Raw genomic sequence first — 26,822 nt, forward strand, 5'->3', positions numbered from 1 at the left:
AGGAGTACTTACAAGATAATATTTCTTTGATTTGCTCAGCAAAAATAAAAGACAACATTTTTTCTTTTCTTTTTTCCCTCATTGTGTTTAACATGCGGATATTGATAAAAACATAATGGAACGAATAAGGGCTAAAACTCTTCAAAGCCACTGTTCCCACTGGTCACTGGAAATAACACAATACTGAGGAAAAAAATAAGACTTATAAGAAGAGACAGTAAAACTTTAAAATAGACTAGAAGCCAGTGAATGGTTACTGATGATATTTTAGACACAGGCACACCAACTGAGTGCCCCCAACCACTATCATCCTAACATATTCTACTTTTAAAAATATTTTACAATTTCACTTTATCTTTCAACATGTTCTTTTTTGTTATCTTTTTTAAAAAGCCACGTTATTATCATGTACATAAAACTGTACAAAGAAAACAAGGCATCACAAGCGTTTCGATATAAATATAACCAACACTTAGGCTACAAACTTGTATTTCCTGTAATTATCTATTTAAACGGTGGCTGTTCTTCAGTTACATAGTGTAGAGTTTTTAATATCGAAATCATGTGTAAGCAGATGCCCACAAACCGCTAAAGAGTTATCGGTTCATTTCAGAGCCAAAGTTATAGTAATGAAGCCGCTCAGCGACCGCATCACAAAATAAATTACTGATTTTGTTTTTAATCTTTTTCGAGGGGTAGAATGATGCTGTTTACTCTCTACTTCTATTATGCGCAAATATGCATGGTGAGCCTCATTATGCACGGTGACATTACAGCACGATGACATGTTCGTTCATAACTCCTAATACCTGGACAAATGCAGCGGGTGGCTTGGCTCCAAAATGAGTCCATGTGTCAGACAAAGAACTGATTCTTAAGTCACATTGGATTTGATTGATTTCCATGTAATCAAATACACGATTCAGCACAAATGAAATAGAGCTTACAGTAGGATAAAATTAAACATCAGTCATGAACAGGCCCACATGGAATCTGTGCCGGAGAAAGCTCCATAGATTTCCACAGAACTGGAATGGCCATTATTTAAAACGCCATACACATCCTCCACCCTTGCATGTTGGTTTATTAAATATTTGGCTAATTTGATAGTGCTTTCAGCAACTGATTAAGCTCTATTTAACCCATTTTACAATGTTCAAATCATTACACAGAATTTTTTATTTTTTTTTCTCAAATATAAATGCAAAAAAATGCAGATTCCATTTGGGCCTGCTCACAAAGTGAACAAAATCCTAAAGAAAACGAAGATCATGTGCCTTTATGTAGAAAAAAAGTCATTGTTTACATTATTTGCTCATCACTGTTCTGCAAAACAAACAGACAAAAAAACATATGTATAAGACATGAACAAAATAAGACATGGACTGTCTTTCCCCTTATATAATGTTTCTCTTGCTTGTTTTTCGCCCTACAACCAGTGTATAAGATGTTATTAATCCCTATTATTATTATTTTTATCAGATTCTTTGCACCACTGTTTCACACAGCAAGAGCCATTTTATTCAATGAGATGCCACAACACAATTTGGCAATTGAAAATCCAAGCAAAAAGAAAAAAAAAAAAAAAAGACGTGTAGAGCTTTAAAATTTCTTGCTTTAAAGGCAATGAGTAGATCCCCTTACTTGTATCTACACAGTTACACAGGTGTACGAAGATGCACACATTCACACACACACACACACACACACACACACACACCACACACACACACACACTCCGAGTGATTTGACCTATCAGTATCTGTGACAGTTGCTCTCCGGGGATAAACTCCAGGTTTTCCCAATGGGAGTGAGAGACTGTCTACCTGTCATGCAGCTTTTGGGTTCATGCAGCCTGGGCAGCTTCTGTTTGTTACTGCAGAAAACACATTTAAGGTCAGTAGTCACTGGGATGATTAAAAGAACAGGAAGTTAAATGTGTACAATGAAGCAAACAAACGAGTAAGAGTGTCAATGTTCTCAAATCAACACTTCGACCGAGTGAAGTATTTTGGTATCTCCTCCGGTCTGCCCCAAGGCTGCAACAAGCTCAGCAATGCTTGTCCAAAGTGGGCATCACAGGTCATGCAGAGACCAAAGACCCTGTCAAATTGGAAATACAACTTATTTACTTAGTCAAGTCCTTAGTCAAGTGTTCGGTTTGCCAGTGTTCAAATAAAGGGTCAGTCGTGAACTAAACATCCGTGACCTGACACACCAGCGTTTAGCATTGGATCACTTTGTCTGTTCTTTTAAAAAAGGAGACTTTATCAACTATTACACCCAAAGCACAGAGCTCTGTGAACATTTAATCAACACCTATAGAGTAAATGGCAAAATCATCCGAGGTGAAGAGTTGGATTTAAGTAGCTACTTAGCTATGTGACATGGTGTAAATTATAGTGCACTTATTCTGTGTAGCTCGGGCCTTGAATACACATAGCTTTTGCTGACCTGCATCCCATCTGATGCAATCCCTGTTACTGTCAGTAACCGTCAATGAACTTCCTGTAAACTCTTTCTGAAAGACCTCACTTTCATTTGGGGAAATTAGCATTTCCATCAAAAGTGCCCTGGTTAGGCGAGCAACAGTATGACTTTGTGGTAATAGGTTAGCAAGATTTAGGTGTTTCTAAGGTCGCTGCAGAAGTCTTATGTCATACATTCAAAGCACACTTCAAACAGAATCTCAGATGTTTTAAAATATACTGGATTTGTTGAATACAACTTTAATGTGGTCAAACACGAGAAAATGCCTGCTGGATGATTTTTGAACCTGTCTGCTTCTTGTGAGCATTAATTTTGACCGGGTCAGACCCAGTACAGAGCAGAGCCAAAATCTCTGACAATACCACACATCTACACAACAGAGTTTGACATGTCCGGAAACGAGTAGGCTATTGCACAGCACATGGACAGTTAATTTTTTGTCTGTTTGTTTTTTTGTACTGTGAAAGTTGTTTCTCCTCCTTACGGATGGGATGGATTGAACAAAGCTCTTCCAAATGGCAACTCACCTCAAGCCTCAGCTACATTTGGATAGTCTTTTGAAGAAGTAAGAGAGTATTACAGAGGAAAAGTCACTGGGAAAACTTCCTCTGGGAACTGATGAAGCCCATCAAATTTGTCCAAAATGACAAATGGCATCATGCAAACCTACTTCAATTCATTTGTTTCCCTTGGATTTTGCCCCAAATTCCGTGTTCGCTCAAGTCCTAAGTACTTAGACGGCAGAGGCTCATACTGTGGATTATCTTTAGCATTCCATGGTCCAAAACTGTTGTCCTTCTTTTACTGACAGGGAGGCAAATCCTTTGAGCAATGTCCCTTCTACTATCAACAGAAGGAAGCCGTGGCTTCGAGGGTCTGTACAGCTAAATCATAAATCAAAACTGTTCCATCAGACGTGTAATATTTACATCACTGTACATTTAGAAAAAAGTTTCCTATGAAAAAAAAGACAAATGTAAGAAACAGTTACCCTTCAGTGCTTAAAGAAAGGTGAATGTTTTCTCTTCAGTAAAGTATAAAGGTTGAGAATTTATGTCCCTCTTGGATTGCCAGAATTTGGTTCGCCAGTTATTCTGGCTCGAGTTCTTAGTAGTTACACACAGAATAATAATAATAATAAAAAAGTATTATTTGGATGTATATATGTTTTAGGTAAGCATAACTACTGTCTGATCATAAGTAATACTTATTATATATATAATAAAAAACAAACAAAAATCAGTGAACAAATCAGATTCAAATAGGAATATAACCTTGACATTAAATTATCACAAAGTTCACTTAAAAATTGTCCTTACATTCTTTCATTAGAAGTTTACATGGGGATTGTGTACTTCATTTCATATTCACAAAATGATTTTCTCTTTTTTTTCTTCTGATTATTCTCTTCATATCTATTTGGCTTCCAGAGCCTCTAACAATGTGCAGTGTTGTATAAAACCCAGAGGGTTTTAAAGAAGGTCTCTAGCTGTTTTGTGTCAACCATTAAGCTTATGGCTGAGGGGATTGGAGATGTCTGAGTAAATCGGGTCTGGTGGTGTGGTAGAATTAGCAGGTGTTTTGACAACGAGGCCTTTTATCCTCTCACAGGCATTGCTGATCACAAGTAAATTGGATCAAATGTGGAATCAAACATAGGCGGATGACAGGTGAATCACAGGTAGATTTCTCTTTTGGAGCCTTGGCTGGAGGGTGTAGTAGCAGGGGCGTAATCGGCTGTCTGACTCAGGGGGATCTCCTCCTTGGAGTCGCTGCCAGTAGAATAGGCACTAGTGTAGGGAGGCAAAAAGCGAATGCTGGCCACTTTGTTGCTCCCACCTCCACTCCGCTCCTCTCCGTGAGGCTTAGAGCTGCTGTCAGCCATCAGGCGCTCCTGACCCTCCCTCTCCTGGTAAGGCACGAAGGTGGAGAGTTTGGGCCCACTCTTGGTGCGGTTGGGTGAGGGCTGTCCAGGCATCCAGCAGGAATCTGAGTGGCCATATTCTGTACACTCGTGTGTGCATTTTCCCGTCATGGCCACGTCAGGTAGAGGCCTCAGATCTGGAAGAAAAGATAATATAATGGTGAGGTCATTTTAATAATAAATACATTTAAAGCAATTCGTGCAAAAGGCGTGTTTAGGTAAATGTTTTGTTTTCACACACACACACACACACACACACACACACACATATATATTATAATTATGTTAAGGGACAATTAAATTGACCTAAATAATACATAATTGACCTAAATAATACAATAAAAAAAAAAAAAAAAAAAATAAATAAAATAAAATACAGTCATTAATATTTATGAAATATGCTGACAAAATGTGTAATATGCATAATACCTATGATAATCTTTACACATTTTCAAATGAGCAACCAGTCTCTAACTATTTTAGTCTTAAAGTTAGCTCTAAGTTGTATGTGTTAGATTCACTAAAAAGAACCAAATATTTATAGTTTTTTTTTTTTATTTAATGTTTATTTATTTATTTATTTATTTTCGGTAATTGGGATACACTGACTGCACTATGTGATTTTAATTTGCAAAAAGAATCAAGTCAAAAGAGTCATTTATTCAAGAACTGGAATACACTGATCATGCACTGTTTTCGATTCATTAAAATAGAACCGACTCATAAGAGTAATTTGTTCAGGAATTGGGATACACTAGTTGCACTTTTAATTCACAAAAGAAACCTAGGCACAGAAGTCATTCGGGAACCGGAATACATTGGTTGTGCTATATACTTTAGACTCACTGAAATGAACTGGCTCATAGTACATTGGTCATGCTGTGTCTCTGTGTTGTGACACCACTGAATAAGTATTGAATAAGTAACTCTGTCACAGTATTTTTTTACAGTGGTGCTGCTTTTCCATCATAAAATAAGAACATTTAGGCCAGTATTACTATTATAATCCATTTTTATTTTATTTTTATTTTTTTCTCGGTTTCATCTGGTCAACGTTAAAGGAAATTCATTGACTAAACCTATTAAAATGATAAATTAAACAAATTACAGAGCACATTAAATGTAGCCCTACTACTGAAAAGCATAAATGAGTATTGATATCAAAATTTAATTGTGAAGCTTTACTTCTGCAGTCAGTCAAAGCTGCACAAACAACTCTACAGACTATTCTCACCCTTGTTCACTGTAACCAATCAATGGATGCTAATGTTCACTATAAAAGGTTGGTGAAGCTGGAGCATCACAAGAAGCGAACATTACGGTCTGATCTGCAAAGGTCAAACTCTCTGTCTGGAAAATATAAATGCAAAAGCGGAGCCTAACCTTTCCTCTGAAAGTAACATTAGATTAGCTTGATAGTGTGCATGTGGAAGGGGGGAGGGCAGAATGGCAAGTTCTTGAGGGTGAAACATTTATTTCCCTAAATATATAAAAGGCTCTTTAAAAGGCAGAGGAAAACATTAATTTGTCCCTGGTATTTGACCATCATAGAACACACTTTAAGTTTCATTATTATTATTATTATTATTATTATTTATTTATTTATTTATTTATTTATTTTTTTTTTTACTTTTTAGATAGATAGATAGATACTGTAGATAGATAGATAGATAGATAGACAGACAGACGGAGACAGAAAGACACACAGATGAACTAAGAAACAAAAATTGACACTGAGAGCCAAACTATTTGCTGCCTTTTAGCACTTATATTTCTCTTTCACTATCAATCAGGAAAGAATATTCAAAATTAAGGCTCTGACAGACCAACAGAGACCTTCCTCTCTCTGGCACACGGCACCTGAATCCCTCTCTCTCCTTTCCTTATCTCCTTCCTTCGAGTTGGAGTTAACCTCAGGAGTGTTCCCGCTGAGCCTTAAGGCTGGAGAGACGGTCCTGCACCACTGCCCCTATCACCAATCACTTCCAATCCGGCTCTCTAGCACTTTTTTTTTCAGCTAATTAGATTCTGCTGACCCCTTGTCACCATAATAGAATGGAAATTATTTCCAGATGAGTATCTGACATTTGGTGCTGTCTAAAGTAAAGAGGAAAGATATGTTAAGACTGGGGTCCTTGCATTTTTTTCTGCTCTTCTTTTCTGTGATGTAGGGCTGGTACAAGAGCTTTGCTTTGTGTCATTTTCATTCAACTGTCATGCCCCTGGGGTGATATGGAATGAAATATACATACAAGGTTCAAGCTGTTTTCTCATGAATTCTATGTCCAATTGTACAGCTGTCAAAATGTCAATTTGGCCATTTCATTGTAGGTAAGAATGCTTATTTGACATGCAGGCGGAGGATTTTCATATGAAAGAGTCATAATGATTTGATCAAAATGACAGTAATGAATAAGATTAAGCTTTTCGTGTGATGAAAAAAAAGAAGCCAACTATTATTCAGTATCCACCTCACTAAGCCCCTGCTATCAATCAGAATCAATTATTTCCGAATTATCTTCTGTTTTATGCAGTTTATGTATATTCAGAGTAGACACAGGGTTACACATTGAATAAAGATGAAGGAAAAGCAAAGGCAACAATAAACATTTACACATAATTAGATATTATAAAAATGCTTAAATGATTATATATATATATATATATATATATGTGTGTGTGTGTGTGTGTGTGTGTGTGTGTGTGTGTGTGTGTGTGTGTGTGTGTGTGTTGCATAAATTGGATTTCCAAAATAGACTTGACACCAGTTATATATAACATGAGAATTAATTATACACGTTTAAATGTATATGTATTGGTATAATAATGGTCTCCAGTCCATGTAAGTGCAGTCATTGTAAGATAGTAGTGTTGTAGTCAATAGCTCATTGTTCATTTACCACAGGGCCCTCTAAGCCAATCCCTAATATATGCAGGCTCTTCACTTCGTTCTATAACAGTTTTAGCCAACTGATTTTCAGCTTTGGCTATGCCTTAAAGCCACCCAAGGGAGCCTAACCGCTCAGGGCACAACACACAGGTTGCCCTGGGTGACAGGTGTGGAGGATAGCAGTGGCAAAACCAGCCTTTATTTGACAGTTAACACCAACACTCCAACTATTCCACAATCCCTTGTGTGTGAGAGCAGGCTGATCTTGAGCACGGATGGAAGCAGACAGGCAGAGTTGATGGAAACCCCCACCACCTCGCCTCTGCTCTACCCTTCCCAACCCTTCGTTCCATTGTCATTTGATGGGATGTCCCCCACCACCTCGCTTCTGCTCTACCCTTCATTCCATTTTCATTTGCTGGGATGTCCTGGGATGTCTCCCCGTCTGCTTGTATGCAAACCTCGCTGAGACCACTTAAACTTTGGCAGATTAGGACTTTGCCATGTCACTCTTTATTCGTGCTTAAACAAGTTATTACTTTTAGGAAAATTATATTAGCCAGCTATTAATCAATCGACACGCTGCTTTTGAGAGGATATAATAAGTGGGAAAAATTAAGTAAAACGTGAAGTAAGGGCTTGAAATTGAACAAAAAGTTAAAAGGTATGGGGAATGTATATATAATCCAAAAGGAAAAAGGTTTAATGTGTTATGTTGAAATGTGCAATGCTTTTGTTCTATAGTAACATTTATTTAAATGTATTTAAATTATATATTGCTAATATATTGTCATATTATATTATTAGGAATTATATTTCATAAGTATTGTGTAGTATTGATGTGTCGTCAAGTGCAATAGCAGCAACGTAACATGCAATCAAAGTGCCTAAACGCAGAGTGCAGTTACATTAGACAGATGGAGTGCAACAAAACAACAAGTCCATAAGCAGTGCTGTTTCTCCTGGCTGGGCTAACAGCAGCTCAGAATAACATGTGGTTGAACACAGCAGGAGGACAAAGAAGGAGCAGAGAAGATAGCCAGTAGCCACAGCACTAAAGAGTTACATAAGTGAGTAACCACAAGAGCAAGACACAAGTCAGATGTGCAGAAACACCTCTTTCACTGTTGCATACAGCATATACATTTTTGCTTTGATAATCTTCTCCTCATATGAAGTTCTTGTGTAAATTTGGTATTATGCAAATTAAGGGTTTAGTTGTGTACCACAAATACATCATGGGTATCAAGACAAGTCAAATTTATCAATTTGTCAATTTTATTTCAAATGATCTTAAATCAAACAAATAATCAAACAGTCTTACAACTTAACCCTGTTAAACTAGAATTTAACATTGAACACAGAGCAAGACTGATCCAATAGATATTCATTTGGGAATCTAATGATTGGGTCAGGCGTGCAAGTCCTGCTCCACATTCAAACATTCCCACTTAACTGGTGGTTTGCTTGTGGCGTCAATGTATTGATGAAGGTTTAAATTTAGACTTGTTCCATTGCCAGTTTCAATACAGGCTGTACTACACAACTAAAAAGACACTGGGTGAATTAATGCAGGCCACTCAACAGAAAATCTATTTCCAGAATACTTTTTGAAAAAAAAAAATTACATTTTACAACTTATATTACAAAGAGACTTACTGTATGCAATGCAATTAACGTCAAGCATGCAAAATGTGCAAAGAAGGTAGTTGTAGTTTCGCTTCATATAAATTCAGTTTAGAATTAATGCCACTATTATTTAAGTTTGTTTTATATATATATATATACATACAGTATATAATTTCACTCATATTATTTGACTGCAAGTGGATTTCAAACCTTAAATTCAACTCTATTTCATAGACACGGTCCCTTTTACATGACGCTGCGTACATTTCCACCATTCTCACTGGCACAGAGGAGCTGTTTTAACCTCTGCAACATTTTTCTGTGCTTACGTTCTGCATCTCTTTGCCAAAGCTTCACTTACGGCCTAAATGAGTTCTGAGCAGTGTCAGAGAGTGCCATCGTTTGGACCGTGTCCCATTGGCCTACATCTGTTAAACATGGAACTTATCTGATCCACAAAAATCAATGTCCTCGTCTGCTGACCAAATTTGCTTTCCTGACTCTGCCAGCCGAGGGAAGGGGGGAGCAGCGTGTGTCATTTTGCAAACCTCCACATGTTGGCACGCTGTGTTTCAGTATGCATCAGCTGCATAGAATCTCCTCCTGGCTTAGGAAGATAAGCACATGGAGAAAGGCTATAGCCTGCAGCTAAATCAACTAGGGTAAGCTGCATAACATCTTCGACTCATGAATGTTTTAAAGTTGAGTTTGTCTGTGCACAAGCTGAATCGTTGAAGATGAAGCAAGGGTGTAGAGTTTGATTGTGCTGAAGGCCTAAACAACTGCCTGTGAAGAAGAAAAGGGTGCACAAAAGCCTTCTGTAGTCTAGATACAGACAAATGGATAGATGAAAAAGGAGCAAATTCAACTGATCAGTGTCCATAGGCCACAAGTCTTCATTAAAATTGCACTTACATCAGTGTTGATTCAAGAATGCTTTGAAATTGTTTTGGTACATAGTCCATTCTTGGACTTGGTTCCACAACGAGAAGTGGTTCGCCATTCAAAATCTTGTTTTCAGCTAGAATAAGACTTAATCACTGTACAGGAATCCAGCTTGATTGGACAAACCTAATGAAATTAGCCAGTCCACTGACAAGTGCACCCAGACTTCAGTTTAATTTTGGAGATGTGATAGGGATTGGACTGAACAGTTGATTTGTATAACAAGAGCATTTCAATGAACAATGCTCTATTCCAAGTTTCATTGTGCCAAAGAAAATGAATAACTGTAATTATGGCTTAGGTAAATGACTTTTGACAGAGGGGGAGAGGAGCACAGCTATAAATATAAAAGTCTGCCATTAGCACAGCCTCCCACACTTTTCATTGTCTTTTCCTGCCCTCTTTCTTACCACTGTTTCCTTCTTGCTCATGTATGTACAAATACACAAAGTTAAACTGTATGCCAAACACTATTTACACTAGCACTCAGCTGTTTGGGGTAGGATCTTTTTTGGAATTAAATAAATACTTTTATTCAGCAATGCATTAAATTGATCAAAAGACATCCACAATGTTACAAAATATTTCAGTTTCAAATCGATGATGTTCTGAACTTTCAATTTATTAAAGAATCCTGAAAAAAAAATATATATATATATATATGTATCACTGATCCAAATAGAAATTTTAAACAGCACAACTGTTTTCCAAATTAATAATATAAGGAATGTTTCTTGAGCACGCAATCAGCATTGTTATCGTTGGATCATGAGATGTTACAAAAACTACATCCACTTGTTTCTTTGTTTATTATATAATTCTGAAGGGATTTAAAGTAAACATTCTTGCCAGGATCATGAGACCCTAGGGCCTTTTCCACCGCTTTAGTTCCAGAACTAAACTAAAAAGTAAGCACCGGATTAGTTCCAGAACTACAGTACTAAAGTACTGGGACAATTTTGTGCAAACTATTTCCAAGTACCATTTAAAGGGTTGCATTCGCACCAACAGTGTGTACTAGGAAGTGATGTAAGTTCCAGTGCGAAAACGCCCAAAAGAGTAGTTCCACAATTAGTTCTGGTACTGTGAAAAGGTTCCCATGGTGTGAAAGGCCCTCCTTAAGACTAGAAAAACAGTTCTTCAAAATCTTCAAAATATTTCACTGTATTGTTGTTACTGTATTTTTTATCAAATAAATACAGCCCCAGTAAGCATAAGAGACCTTTCAAAAACCTTAAAAACAATATTACTGACCTCACACTTTTGACCAATAGTGTAATTGGACATACAATGTATGATGAGCTGAAATAATACTTAAAAATGTGGCTGTAGAACTGTTAATCATGCAGAATTGAATTAGTCAGATATGCAGATAAATTAATCAATCACTGAATTGCTCCAATAGTGGGGAAATTCCATACTATGGAATTAACATGGGGTCATAGCATTAAATGTTTTAATCGTGGTATAATTAATCGGCCTAATTTATTACACTAAACTGACAGGCCTACTAAAAGGAAGAAAAATCTTTCAGCGAGATCCCTGTAAAATTAGATCAAAACATACTTTCAGGCAAATGTCATGCTGCACAAAATCATTTTCATTATTAATGAAGAAGAACTGAGGGACACAGAAGAAAGAAGGGAAAAATGAGAGAGAAAATATTTTTTTAAGAAGAGAATCCGTCTTCTCCCTCCAGAAATCAGTGGAGGGAAACTTCAATCATACTACAAAAGTGAATAAATGTATGGCTGGAGCGAGCTGCCCTCAGGCCTGTGCTCTCTCCCGTCTCAATAAGCTTTTAGGACCACAGTCGAGAGAGAACCGAATAACTGAGATGAGCTGAATTTTTGAGGACAGCAGCTGACTTTAATTTAGGAGAAACAAATGTGCACATGCACACGCTCACAAACTTGGGGGAGAGATATTCTTCCTGATCTGCCATCATTAGAGACCTTTGATTTCTCTTTGAAAAGAACAGCAATATTTATGGTTTGGGGTGATTCATATTATAACATGGAGAAAAGGCAGGATGATGGAGAATGTGGGATGAATATGGATATCCTCTTTCCAGCATTTTCCTTCCAACCAAACAAAACGATTGAGCTTATTCCTAGTAAATATCCTTGTTTGATACTAAACGAAAGTGGGCGAGAGAAAATCATTCCAAATTTTATAATATTACACCAAAAAAGGTCAAGAATAGCCAACAAAAATGGGGGGAAAACAAAACAACACAACAACAAAAGAGCAACTGAATAACACAATATTTTAAAAGGTGTCTCAACTGAATGATAATGGATCTCGTTATGTATTCAAAGCAGGATTTTAAAGACAATTAAGTCATATTTCGTGGTGAGCTGAACTCACAAATTACAGTGAAAACTTATTTATCAACACAATCTTTTACAATAAAGGTTTTTACTGAGCAAATAAATAAAATACTAGACAACTACCTACCTAATGTTTGAAAAAAAAAAATAAATAAATAATAATAATAATAATAATAATAAAATGTCGGGCTTGATGCCAGTATAAACACAGTGGCAGAAAAAAAATAAAAATGTAAATGTAAATGTAATTTTATAGTTTATGAAACAGGAGTTATAACACCAGCCATAAATTTTGGGTCAAAAATAAATTGCTCCTATTATGATAAAAGGGAGTCTACACTAGAAGTCTTCACTGAGGAGAGTTATAATGCTACTTCAGTTAAATAACACCTTGTTGTTGTTGTTATTGTTGCCTTTTTATTTATTTTTCAGAATATATATATATGTAGTTTATAGTGTAAAGTATAGTCATTCACTCATTTTATCATGTCTAGCATCACACTAGCAGCAGTGATGAATCTGTGTTAATGAAAATTCTGAGATTATGTGCAACTTTGACACTTCCAGTGCAAACAGACTAATGGCGTTGCGGTACGATGCATTGCAACACATTACCGATAGCTTCTAGTGTAGACACGGTGTTACACACCATGACAGATGAGAGAGGAAAAGAGAGGGGTTAGGAGGCGAGAGCTGACGAACGCATATTAAAAGTTGCTCATTTTCACATACCAGCAAACACCCATAGGGACTGAATCGAGTAGCTACTGTTGAGTGTCATATTGCTGAGTGTATTTTTGCAATGCTGTCTTTCTTTCTGTCGGCCAAGAGCCTCGAAGGATAAAGGGTCATGTATGAGGTCAGAGGAGGGGTCATTCAGAATGACAAAATGTCACGGCACTGCCTTCTCTGAGCCCTGGTGCCCTTGCTACCAAAAAATAAAAATAAATAAATAAAAGCATCTATGCGCGTCTGTGTGTTAAAAGTGTGTGCAAAAGAGTCCTGAAACCACAGGCAGCTTTGGGCGCACTTACAAAGAGTGTTGGTGTGTGAATATGAGATTAGATCACCAGAAGGGTGACGTGTTTGTGATGGTGTGTGTGTGTGTAACCTGCATGCAAACATATGGCTGTTGGACATCTTGTTTTGAGAGAGACCATATGCTGGTTTTGGACATGATGAGCCTTTTTCCTCTCTTTTTCTGCAGCACAGAACACATTATACACTCTTTCATACACACGTTCACAGAATTACTATTCTACATTATCAAGGGAGCCAACATCTATCCCTCCTCCAGAAAGAGTAAGCTACTCTTATCTTAGCAGGTCAGGGATGCACGGACTGCGATATATCCCTAACATTCACCTTATATTGATCTGCCAACCCAGCATCCTCCTCTTTCTTCACCTTTCCCAATGGAACACTCAAAAGCTCCAGAACACAAATGAGGAATCCATACAGTGGTAACCGTAGTTTCCACTGAAATACAGTAGCTGCTACAGCAAATGAAACTATGCAATATAAAACAAAGAGCAATGTAAAATAATAATAATAATAAATGGCTTCTTACAAGATCACATATAGATGGTACAGTAGTATCCGATATTTTGGAAAATATTAGCCTATAGATACCATAGTCAATTTTTTGAATATTATTAAGATGTTTTTTTTTTTTTTTTTTCTCAGGCTGCACATACAAACTATGTTCTTTAGGACTGACTATCCGTACTGTCATTCTGTGAAACCGGATCCGTTTGCTTAGCATAGTCAACATGTAGTATATCTACATTGGTTGCTATGGTAATGATTTACGCGTAAGCACAATGCCAAGAGACTTTCTCATAAAACAATTGAGAGTAGCTGTCACTGCTGTCAGTATGGAAAGAGGTCAGACAACTGGGAGTTTTTCCTGTGCTCACATATATGTTGACAACTTGCTGTGGTGGTGAACTCACAATGTGGATGAGAGAATCTCAGCAACAAAAGCATTTCACATCATTCATACATATTCTGTGTCCCAAACTGCTGACTTGCTTGTTCTTTCCTACACAGTGAATATCACATAGTTCACCATATGGGGAAGGAATGAGGGATAATGAGTGTATTTGAGCATATCTCCAAACAATAATTTACACGTTTACATAGGCAGCATGTTCTGAATGGCAAGAATGTTTACTTTAAATCCCTTCAGAATTATATAATAAACAAAGAAACAAGTGGATGTAGTTTTTGTAACATCAAACCACCCCCCCCTCCCACACACACACACACACACACACAAAAACGTATTAAACTTTTTAACTCACTTATTTCAATCCTGAATGAATCAGTTGTTTCAAATGATTCAGTTGAAAGAATGATTCAGTGAATCAGAATGAATCAGACAGTCACTTGTTTTATTCTTAAATGAATCAGAGGTTTTGAATGAATCGTTTAAAGTGTTAAAGTGCAATGAACAGAGGTTGTTTTATTCTTAAATGAATCAGATTTTTTTTTTTTTTTTTTTTTATTAAACAAAAAAACAATAACTAAAATAATGTTCTCACTAAATCTACATCCAGTGCTGAGAGAAAAAGAGTAACAAGCTATTCTCTCATTAATTTAATTGCCAGGAAGCTGGGCTGGAATGCTTATTGTTGTTGTTATTAAGGGGAACATATTAAAATAGTTGGCTTCCCATCCTGCCTATAAGAGTGCAGTCATGTGGATAAGTTTTGACCTTTTTGAACAATTCTTCCACTCAATGGGACACGTTCAGCTTTCAGAAATGCAATATGATTGTTTTGTTTGCTAGACTGTTGTGTGATGTCTCTGTTGTTGTCCTTCTCTTGTTGTTCATCTTATTCTCTCTCTCTCCCTCTCTCTGTCACTGTAGCATCATTTCATGCTCCAAATTCCAAATTTACCATCATTATCTGAGAAAATGGAAAGACAAAAAAGCAGCGTTGCTTTCATTTAGCATTTTCTCTCTCCACAGTGAACATGAAAAAGTTCTGCATTTGATCTGCGTGGTGATTAGCTCCTGAAGACACCAACTTCAGGAGATAAGTCAGATCTACCATAATTTCACATACTGTTCACGTAGTAAAATGGCTTGCTGTATTAAACAGAGTTAATACAAGCTAAATCTAATAACTCCTCGGGCAAGTATCTCTCAAGTTAGACTGCCTGTGTTTCTTTTTCTGTCTTGTCAGAGGCTGAAACGAGATAAGATAACTGAAAAAATACACTAAAATACTTTCAAAAGAAATCATAACACATTTTTTTTAGTGAATAAGATTAGAGTAAAAACTGAGCTGAATCAAAACTGAACTCAAAAGAATCACAGATTATCTTAAATGCCTGATTTATTGTTTTTCAATAAATAATGTGCTCTCTCTCGCTTACTCTTCTCATAGGGGCACATTAGTTATAAATCGATGTGCAGCATTGCTTACAATTCAACTTATCTTCCTTATTCTCATGCCTCTTGGGATGGTATGGAGGTACTGGATGGTAGGAGAGAGAGGAAATAGATTTGTGTCAGTATGTTATTGTTGTGAGTCAAACCCCACATTGGTCTAAATCGCTGGTTGCTGCTTCAAGACCCAGATTTCACACCGGGAATCAAGTGCTGACCCAACACAGTTACAAAGTATCTTATTGTACAAAACAGCATAAACATTGTAAATGTTTGAAATATAATGAAGAACTTAATTGGGCCAAAAATATGAACGATTACTAAAACAAAACAGTTTAAATAAGAAAATAAAATTTTAAAAGTTTTACTAAAAAAAAAAAAAAAAAAAAAAAAAAGATTTTGTTCTTATTTTTAGGTTTATAAGCCTAATTATTACTTTTTATAATAGCAGTGCATGATTGTATTTATTTTATTAGCATTTAGTATTTTCCTTCCTGTTTGTGACCCAGCTGGAACAGATCTGCAACATATTCTTTCAATTGGTTAAGAGACAAATCACTTATTTAAAAATAAAAATAATAATAATAAAATAAAATAATTGCAGGCTAGATTAAAACTTAATTTACAGCTATTGTATCAATCAGCACTACCTTTTAGAGTTTGGACGCCCACCTGAACTCACAGAATATGGAAACCAGTGTCTCTTCAAACGAAAACAACGTGAAGCAGTCAATGTGCTCTCAATCTCTTCCTTTTTTTGTTTTCTTTTTCTTCTCCTCCAGCAAGAAAAGGTGCACACAGAATCAAGGGCTTTCAATATTTAAGGTGAAATATAGCAAGTGTGTATTGCTTGTGTGTGTGCTGCCGAACTTGTTTGATTCATTATTAAACACAATCCATTTTTCTCTCTGCTACTGATAGTGGGCAAAGCTCCCAGCTTTAATTCCCTTGCATTGCAGATTAGAAGCTGAATAACAATAGAAACTAGTGAGAAAGGGGACAAGAAAGTGAGAGCACAATGTCATTATTACTTTTCTCTTTTTCTCTATACTTCACTTCCACTCTTTATCTCACCTGATAGGAAGTACGGTGCTAATGTTTGCTGCTGAAAGATGGGGAACATCCTCATCTTCTCTCAGCTAGACACAACCTGTGATGCTTTTTGGCTCTCCCTAGCAGACTGCCGAGGACGAGTCATTGGATGATTCCCTCAATTTGGCTTTGGGGTCTTATGAGGTAACACAGTAGAGTAGGAATGAACTAGGTATAGGAATGGTAGGAAGAGAAGAACAATAGCAGTGGATGTTATGAAACTTCCTCTCTGGACTTGCTGATTACAAAGTGATTCGGGGGAGAAAATAACTGAGATGGGCTCACAAAGCCACAGAAGCTCTAACAAGAAAATGCGTACAACATTGCACCTGGCCAAGTGACAGTTTGTCTGCAAGTTGCACAATAAGAAACAAACATAAATACAAGCTTTGTGTCTGACTGCTATCCCCCACTCTATAAAACTTAAGAAAAGAGCTTTGATTTTAAATGGAAATTAATGGCATTTTCCTCAGTAGCTCACATCCCTGCTAATAAATGCCAAGATGAGCATAAATATGCATTTCATAAGACCTTAAAGGGGACATATCATAAAAATCCTTGAGAATGTGAACAACACTGGTAGTTTTATATATAAGAGGTTAAATTATTATTATTATTACTAATATTGTTTTATTTATTTTTAACTGTATTTTTGATCAAATAAATGCAACTGTGGTCTTTCATAAATTCCAATGAAATATGAGACATGTGATGTGTGAAAATTATAATAGAATGATACCACTTGTAAACAGAATATTTGTATTGTGCAGCATTTTTTTTCATATTTAATTGTGTGTAATTATGATACATAATCAAGACAAACCTGATTTATTTCTACAATGTTTAACAAGTCATTTCACTCAAAGAATGTTATCAAACACAATGCATGATTTAAAATGTGATGGAAATGGGGCATTGCCTTCAATGCATGTGTCTACTGATGAACATTGTTACAGTTAGAAAAGTGAGCTTTGAAAAGTGTTTTAAGATAATCTACAGGGCTAAAAGTTGTAAATGGTTAAAAGAACAATCGAAAGCTGATGCCTTTAGAAAGAGTAGTTTCAGGGCGTGAAAGATGACAGAGAAGATGCACAGACAATACATGAGAGTAGTCTGAAGGACATGTCAGTATGACCGTGGTGTAAGTGTGTGAAACATCAACACAATGTACTCATGAGTGTGTGTTTTGTGTGTCAGAGCTCTGAAGGCCGATGTGTGCATCTGACCGCTGTGCTGCTAATTAACCAGGACAATACTTCTACTGGCTGCACACTGTGATCTCTCCACAGTACACATCTTTACACACGTAACACACACACACACACTGCGGGAAATCGCCCACAGAGAGATCCACCACAGAGGAGCAAAGTGTCCCCTGATAGCACTGCTAGCACTCTCTCCCCGCCACACACACACACACACTTAAAAACCTTGACTTCAAAGGGTAACAATCACACCTGTGAAGCCACTGGATATTCATTTTAGCCTCTGAAATAGCTGATAACTTAATATAAGTGCATATCTGAAATACATGTCAAGATTTTAATGTTTTTTGGGGGTGTTTGAATAGTTTGGTCTATCTGTTTAACTAACCAATGGCAACTGAAGGAGTGTTCATCTAGTTTCTTCTGACTGAAAAAATGTAATTTGTCAAACCATTTCATGGGTTCTTTAAGATACATCCAGGTGGATGCTGCACACTGGTGGTAGTTGAGGAGAGACCCCCTCATGATTGTAAAGCGGTTTGGGTGTAGCCTACAGCAATACTCAAAAAAGCGCTATATAAATGCTTTATCCATTCAGTCATACAGTTTGACAGTAGAGAAAAGAATAAAGGCCTTTGTTTCAACACTCTTCAGCTGAAAGCAATACTATTTTCAACTCAAATTGAATTTGTTCTTTTGACATTTAGGAATGAGCAAGACTTTGACACACAAACGCTGACCCGAGATCGGAACATAGAGGTGTCCGATGACTGGTGTTTGCAGGGCTTTCTTTAAAAGCATGCGCCCACGTCCTCTGTGCTCTAGAATAACAAGTGCCCACGGGTATCAGTGGCACACTCACGCCAGTTCAGGCCATGCCAGGCCAGGGTGGCCTAACTAGGGCAGAAACACATTCGCCCTGTGGCTCACCAAAAACCCCATCCAAAGAAAACACGCCCACACACAAAATGCTATACCCTGATCCAAAAGCACTAGGGGTGTGAAAAATAAACTAGTTGTGAGTACATGCGTGTGTGTTTGTGTCCCGGACTTCATTGTAAATTCAGCTGTACACCAATGCGTGCCTGTGTTAACCGCTGCACTGTTATTACAGGGCAGCTCAGTAATAGTCTCCCCTCTGACCCACATGAGGCTAGAACAACATAACACAGGAGGAGAGACAAACAACAGCTAATCCTCTGCACACAACAGCACTGCAATGGAGCCCATTAATAAGAGAGGATTAGCCACCGCTAACGCTAACGAGTGTCCTCGCCACAGGAGCACATTTCCTCTTTCCTCTTCAGATATCTGCTTATCTCTGCCTGTCCCTTACTCCCTCCTCTACTTGTCTGTCTATCACGTGTAGCCCTGTAAATCACAGGCACTGTGGAAAAAGGTTTGCCGAGACTGAAAACAATTAAGGGTATACGGAGCGGTGGGAGACAACAGAACAGAAGTGAAAGAAAAAAACAAATAGAGATGAACTATGACAAAAGACTGGCATCCTATACAAAAACACTGACTTCTTTTCTCCTAAATGTGACTTTATAACTGCACATTATGACTTTGTAGCTTACATTTGTTATTTTGTTTCTTACAATTTTTACAACTTAATATCTTACAAAGTGACTATTTTTTTTGCTTTAATTTGTTATTTTGTTTTTGTTTAAAATAATCTCCAACAATTTTTTTTGACTTTCCTCGTAATTTTGAATTTATATCTCACAAAGTGACTTTTTCTTGTAACTGCAACTTTACACCAGACACTGTGCCTTTATACTGTTTCTCATAATTGGACCTTTTTTTGTGACTTTCTTTATTGTAATTGTGACTTTGTACTGCACATTGTACCTTTATATCTCACTATTGTGATTTTATATCTCACAACAGGTTTTTTTTTTTTTTTTTTTTTTTTTGGTAAGTGCACGTTTAAACAGCACATTATGCCTGTATTTCTTAAGAGTATTTTATTTTATTTATTTATTTATTTATTTATTTTTGCATAACTGGGACTTTATCATACACGTTGTGTTAAATCTTGCAACTTTATATCTTACAATAGCATAATTACATCTCAAAATGTGACTTCTTATTTTAAACTAATGATCTAATAGTAAATTAATTAATTAATATGAATAAATAAGATCAATAAGATGCATTTAGAAAATAAATTTCCGTAAAAAGGTTTCCAAAAAAAAAAAAAACCAGAATATGTGAAGTGAAAAGCTGAACTGGAATATACACATTCCAAATGAAACGGATTGACTAGGAAACATCCAATTCCAATCGTTTCTTTCTTTGAAGATGGTTGAATGCCATTTTGGATCATTCAATTTAATCTTTGCTTAAAGTACAATATAAGGTCCATGGTATATGAATATACTAATCGAACAGTAGCATATTATTATCACCTGACACAATGCTATTACAAAAACATGACAAATTTGCATATGTAAAATAATGGTACAGGGCAAAAGAGGGATGGATGACAGTGTGTGGAGTGTGAGAGATGGAAGGTAATTTGGAAAACAGTGAGGATGGAGGTGGAGAGAGTGGATTATGCTGTGAGCTGGCACTGTCAGGCTTGGCTAGGCTGGCACAGAAGCGCAGCACTATAATAAGCACCCTCTGTTTGCCCAGCGTTAGGCCAGCATTTTGCCAGTTCGAGTGGATGGGCCAAAACTGACCCACAAAACACTAAAGACCTCGCTAATGGGATTCTCTTTACAGTCAGGCATGTCCTCAGCCAGCTCGAGCAGGGCACTGGGATATAGTTGTGTGAGGACCCCGGGGGTTACAGAGATCTGAGAATAGTGTGGCCATGTCCGTACAGCTGAAACTAGAACACATCTGCGCTTAGAGGTGTTGGAAATGCGCTGAGCGTGTGAGTTTGCCTGTACTGATTGATTGTGTGGTAACAGGTAAATGCCCTGTTTAGCCAAACACTGCCTCACACCATCTGTCTGAGCGCATACACAGCCTGTTCACGTAGGTAGTGCCCTTAAGACAAACATACAAATGCAGACACACATATACACACATGCCTCAAAGACTTAATGTTCACAGTGATGTGTGTACTGTATGTCTGCAGGTCTTTCATCAAAGGGCAGCACCTGGCATGCCAAACAGCATTTTAGAGGCACAAAGTCAAATTCTGCTGCTGTTTTGCTGCTTACAGTGCAGGTTGATATAAATATGAATTAACTTTACTCATGCTGAAGGGAATCAGAAAACAGGGATTTTTTATGGGGCTAGAAAAATGGCACAGGGATGTCATTTTATATTTGTAAATGTAACATTTAGTAATTATTAATTTTGAATTAGAATTTTAAAAATATGAAATATGACATTTAACAAAACTGCTAAATTTAACTGTTTTGTGGCATATTTTAGATTTGAATTTTAAACAGTATTATTTTAGTATTAGCATTATAATTTTCTAAAACACCATTATATTGAATCTGAATATTTACATAATTTCACCTCTTAAAAAACAAAACAAACAAACAAAAAAAAAAAACTATTTTAGCTTATCTGGAGGAGCTATACCTCTGGTGGACAATGGTATTTATCATGGTGTTAATTAGGCCTGCAAGTTATGTTTTAATTAAATTCAGTGGCGTCTTCCATTTAAAATGTATTCAGCTGCTTGCTGACATCACCGCTATCTCTCACAGCCCACTCGTACACACACATGCACATATATCCATGATGTGTTTGTGCAAGGTGTGAGTGGAAAAACAAAAAAGCAAGTCTTTCATCTTGTCATCTATCTCTGCCTGAATTAGAATGTGAAAATAGAGTTACAGTTTCCCTGGGATGTGTTTTGTGATTACTGCTACTACGCCCACTCAAGCAAAACACACACACACACACACACACACACACACACACACACACACACACACACACACACCACCACACTTGCACCTTCACCCTCCACTCCACCCTGATCCACTCAGTATTATTTTGGACCTTAAATATTTCTCAGATAGAGGCCTAGCTGTAACAATAACTGATTTTTCATACTGAATAAAAATGTCACATTCTGCTGTCTCTCTCCTTGACCACCTTGGGTACTAATATGTAAATGCTGAAGTGTTGTTCTTTTCTCTCTGAGAAATGAAATAAGACTGTTGATTGCTGCAGACTGTGAAGGGAAAAAGAAAACATAAGAGCTACCTACTTCAAAAACAAATTTACAGTGCACCTTAACAACAATTCACATGTGTTTTTGCATTATGCAGTTTGTCTTTTATCAGCTCTTGGCTTCCTTTGCAGTTGTCATTTTTGACATCCTCAGTTTTGTGAATGACAAAACAATGAAAACTAACCTTACTTTGTTTATGAGTGTGTGAAAGATATATACTTTATTTATTGAGTATATTATTACAATTTAAAATAACACAATTATGTTTTTTGAATTTAAAATAATATAATATTATTCTTAATATGTGATTTTTTATATCACTTTAATATAAAGATAATTTTGATACATTGATAATTGTTTTCGAAAAAAAATAAATAAATAAAAAAAAAAAAATATATATATATATATATATATATATATATATATATATATATATATATATATATATATATATATATATATATATATATATATTTATATATATATATATATATATATATATATATATATATATATATATATATATATATATATGCATTTCTATTTATATATATATATATATATATTATAAATACTCACACACACACACACACACCATGGTATCAATATCTAATTTCATCACATTTCTTGTTATGTAAGAGAAGTACTTAAATGTAATTAAATGGCAATATAAAATCAAAAAAAAAAAAAAAAACTACAACACTACAGACACAGCAAGCAGATGTTGATAAGTCCATTTATTGTACTAAAAATGGCTGAATACAAAGTACATTCACAAGAACAGCACTTTCTGCTAGACTGTCTGCAGAGCCGACAGAATCTCTATTACTGGCTTAATGTAAGTAAATGACTCATGACATTAATCTAGCTTCACCATCTACTGCTTTTGTAATCATTGTCTCAGACGCACAGAGAAGTAAAATCCCATACTGTATGTGATCATAAAAGAAGTTTTCACATTACGGACGTACTGTCAGGTGTACCATATTTTTATATATTTGATAAATATCATTCAGAGCTAGTTACATATTTACACACGTTCCCCAAGTAGACACTCTGGAATGTCAATTTCTCCAATATTCACATCAATAAGTGTTCTCAGTTCAAAGGCAAATGTGTATTTGGTGTCTGTGTTTTGTTACATTGTGGCACAGTCATTGGTGTGAGGCGAAGACGTCACTGCCTTCAGATCAAGAGAGAGAGAGAGAAAGAGAGAGACTGGAATGGAGTTTATGTTACAGTCACCCAATCTAATTAACAAACACAACTGGCTGACACTTTATGGCACTAAGCTCCATTTTGGTTTGCAAGTGCACATGTCTAAAGAAGCCAAAATGGAGATAATGTTCTCATCTAAGCATAATTTTTCATCTCACTTCTTTTAACTTTGGGCCTTTTGGAGGGGAGACAAGAATAAGAAGGAGGGGGGAAAATGAAACAAGGTGCAAAGTCTTTTTTTGATTCGGCTGCAAAGCAGTCTTTTCCCTTTCTTATAAAACATTCCCTCGTTTGGAGCAAAGTGAGAAAGACTGAGTTGTGGGAGAAAAATACTGTTGCTGTATTTGATAAGAGGTCAGAGTGCATTATAGAGGAGCTATTAAGTCCTCTTAGGTGAATTTTCAATGAATGTGAGTGGGTCTGGCTGTGGCAGAGAAAAGGAGACAGAGAGGAGAAAATAGATGAGAGCATATTAAAAATGAGAGAGAAGGACAGAGGTAAGACATACCTACCAAACCCCATGCGATTGCAATGATAGTAAGACTCCAAAGGGGTTCAAAGGGAACAGAAGAAGAAAGGAGGGGGGCAAGTCCATACAAAAGAGTTCATAGCAAAGGGAAGAAATGCACAGCGGAGGATAGGCAAAAATGGAGATATCACAAATCCATTAGTCCATATTTCCCGAAGTGTCCTTAGATGAGAAATATCCGCTCCCAAAAAGCTACGGAGAAAAAAAAAAAACATCAGGGTGGGGGTGACAAACATCAGCAGACAGACGCCCATTTTCAGTCTGCTTTTCATTTCCGAGTTTGTCCATTTGGTTTTTCTCATTGTTTATGTGCGGGAAAAAAAGGTAGTTATATGTATTTCAGAGATGAAGAGACATGTGTTATGGCAATCTGTGACAAGAGGCAAGCTCTGTCCTACTCCCGCAGACCAAAAAGAAAAACATTTTGGAAAAAGAAGAACGTTTAAGGCAGTCTTTTTTGGCCGGCCCCCTTCTCTTGGTCAACGCCCGTTACAGCACCTACAAGAGGATAGATACGACTTACTACTCACGTACTGGAACGCAATACATTCCATGCAAAATATTTATAGAAAAATGAATATATAAATATTAATAGTGCAATTGAAACATATCTTTGGACGAATATGTGTAAACAACATAAGGTGGTGAGAAGAGCAAGGGGGCAAGACCAAAAACCTGCTCTGTCCATTTAAAATGTGGAATTAGAGCTCCTTTACAGTTATTTTTCTGGCATTTTAACTGTTAATTATTACAATTATTTTGTGTTATAAACAGTTTTACATTGCAACTGTAAATTCAAGCCATTCATGTCACACTGAGAATGTACAAAACTTTTTAGAGGGTAAGTTGTCTTTGCAAAGTTAATTTGGAGACTGATTTGAACAAACCTGCCCCCCTTAGTCCAGGCTTGTACGACAGGGCTGCACAGATGGCCGTTCTCTCAGTTGTTTTTTTTTTTTCTCTCTCTCTTCGATATGTTGTCCATTACAATATATAGAATTCTAACAAGAGTATGTCCAGGAAAAGTACAAACTGTAAAAGTAAAAAGTCCCCCAAAAGTTTGCACACAACCGGCATTACTCATCACTAATATACAATGTTGAAATAGACTCGTTTGTTGCATGAAATATAGCAAGAGCAACTACGATATTTCCCATCTACAGTTCCTGCTGGCCCACGCTGCTTTTACAGCCAATGACTGATCCAGAGGTCTCGCAAAATGTTAGGACACAGACTCCTCACGCAGTAGGCACAGCTTGCCTACCGGGTGCAGATCAGCAGGAGAAATGCAACTGACATTTCATCGCATCAGTAGGCAATGAGGCACTGTAGAGTAACAGTTTCAGCCACTGCTTCACTGTACCCTGCTGACACAAACACCAGCTGCTGCAATCTGTCCAGAGACCAGTGTGCGCCTTACGAATCCCGCATGTCACTAATACAGACACAGAGTTTTTATCACTGCATTAAAGGCGACGCACTGGTTTGGTATGTAGGGCTGCCTGCTGCTGACCCATCGTTTTTGATGCACAGGTGTAAGGTGTGGACGTTACGTAAAGCAAAGTCTTTTCATTGATTTTGCGAGATTTATTTAGGATCATTTAAACTTCTCTTAAAGTGATAGTTCACCCCAAAATTTACTTACCCTTACTGTATGTTGTTCCAAACCTGTATGCATTTCTTTCCTCTCTTGAAAGATATTTTGAAGAATGTTGGTAATCAGTTGACGGTAGCCATACTTTTCCATAACAGGGAAATCAATGGCTGCCATCATCTGTTTGGTTACACACATTCTTCAATGTTTTCATTTTCATATATTTTCTTTTTTTTTCTCTCTCTAAATAGAACAATGAAACTTAGACAAGTTCTGAACAACTTGAGGTTGAGTAAATTATGACATAATTTTCATTTTTGTCTGAACTATCCCTTTAATGCAGGGCTCAACAATAAGGATGACACACAAACACACACACAGTTTAAAAGTTTTTGTGTGAAGAAAAAAAAATTGGAAAAAAACTAATGGAGTCAATTTGTTTTTTTTTTTTTTTCGTTTTTTTTACGGGTGCACATGCACAAATATACACACTGTCAGTGGCTTATGGCTTCAGGTGCACCCAACAGGGCTTTTAGTGGCCTTGTTCAAGCTGTTTTCTTGGATCTAATCACTGAGACAAGAGCCCTTCCCTAATCCTGGTCCTCACCTTTGCCACCTCGACATCTGTCGAAGTGTGTGTATGCAGGCCCGTGAGTGTGTCGGGCAGCATCTGGGCCTAATGAGGCTCACAGCCTGCCACTGCACCCGTTTAGCACCTTCTCATGAGCACCTGCATCAGAGGTAACCTCCTGACGAGATGTACCATTGTTGTTCTTGCCATCCAAACTCTTTCGTGTTTTTTAGTTGTTGTTGTTTTTATCCAAACTCTTTCCAGAGTTTACACTCCAGTCTTCAGAGATGTTTATATTTCATAATATAATTTATTTTTGTGACAGTAAAGCTGAATTTTCAGCAGCAATTACTCCAGTCTGGTGTCACATGATCCTTCAGAAATCACTCTAATTTGAAATCACCAGTGTGATTTGGTGCTGAAACATTTCCTATTATCAATGTTGAAAACAGTAGTGCTGCTTCATATTTTTTTTTTTTTTTTTTGGTGGAAACTGTGATAAATATTGGCAATATATTTATAGTACAGTTTAAAACAAAGTATGTTTTAATACTTTAATGAAAATCTTACTGACCTTTATTTACTTTTGGTGTTAGTTAATCTTAGAGTCATAAATCTAGAGTACAACATCCACAGCATAAGAAGACACCAGTGAAACTGCACACCTGAAATGCACCTTTAAATTCCCATTTGAAATAGGCACCACCCAGGGTGCAGAATTTACTTTTGGCCACAGTAGCCATTACTCTCTTTTGCCATCTTTATTGACAGAAGAGGAAATAGTGGAGAAATCCAATCCCCACAACATCCATCACCTTGATTTCCTGTCTCACTGTACTACTGCAATCA

At 36.8% G+C, this 26,822-nt stretch overlaps 1 protein-coding gene across 4 annotated transcripts in view; it reads right to left on the reverse strand.

The window, feature by feature from the left end:
• Positions 1-1,081: 1,081 nt before the first annotated feature.
• Positions 1,082-26,822, reverse strand: part of pcdh1b (protocadherin 1b) — a 151,022-nt gene continuing 125,281 nt past the window's right edge. For 3 of the 4 annotated variants that reach the window (XM_042770165.1, XM_042770167.1, XM_042770168.1), the window contains one exon: positions 1,082-4,551. In XM_042770165.1, coding sequence (XP_042626099.1) covers positions 4,166-4,551 — 386 coding nt within the window. In that variant the 3' untranslated portion in view covers positions 1,082-4,165. Of the gene's footprint in view, positions 4,552-22,807; positions 24,307-26,822 lie in introns of those variants that run through there. The other variant, XM_042770169.1, reaches the window with a different exon arrangement.

This window comes from Cyprinus carpio, chromosome A14 (assembly GCF_018340385.1).
Source record: "Cyprinus carpio isolate SPL01 chromosome A14, ASM1834038v1, whole genome shotgun sequence".
NCBI classification, from domain to species: Eukaryota; Metazoa; Chordata; class Actinopteri; order Cypriniformes; family Cyprinidae; genus Cyprinus; species Cyprinus carpio.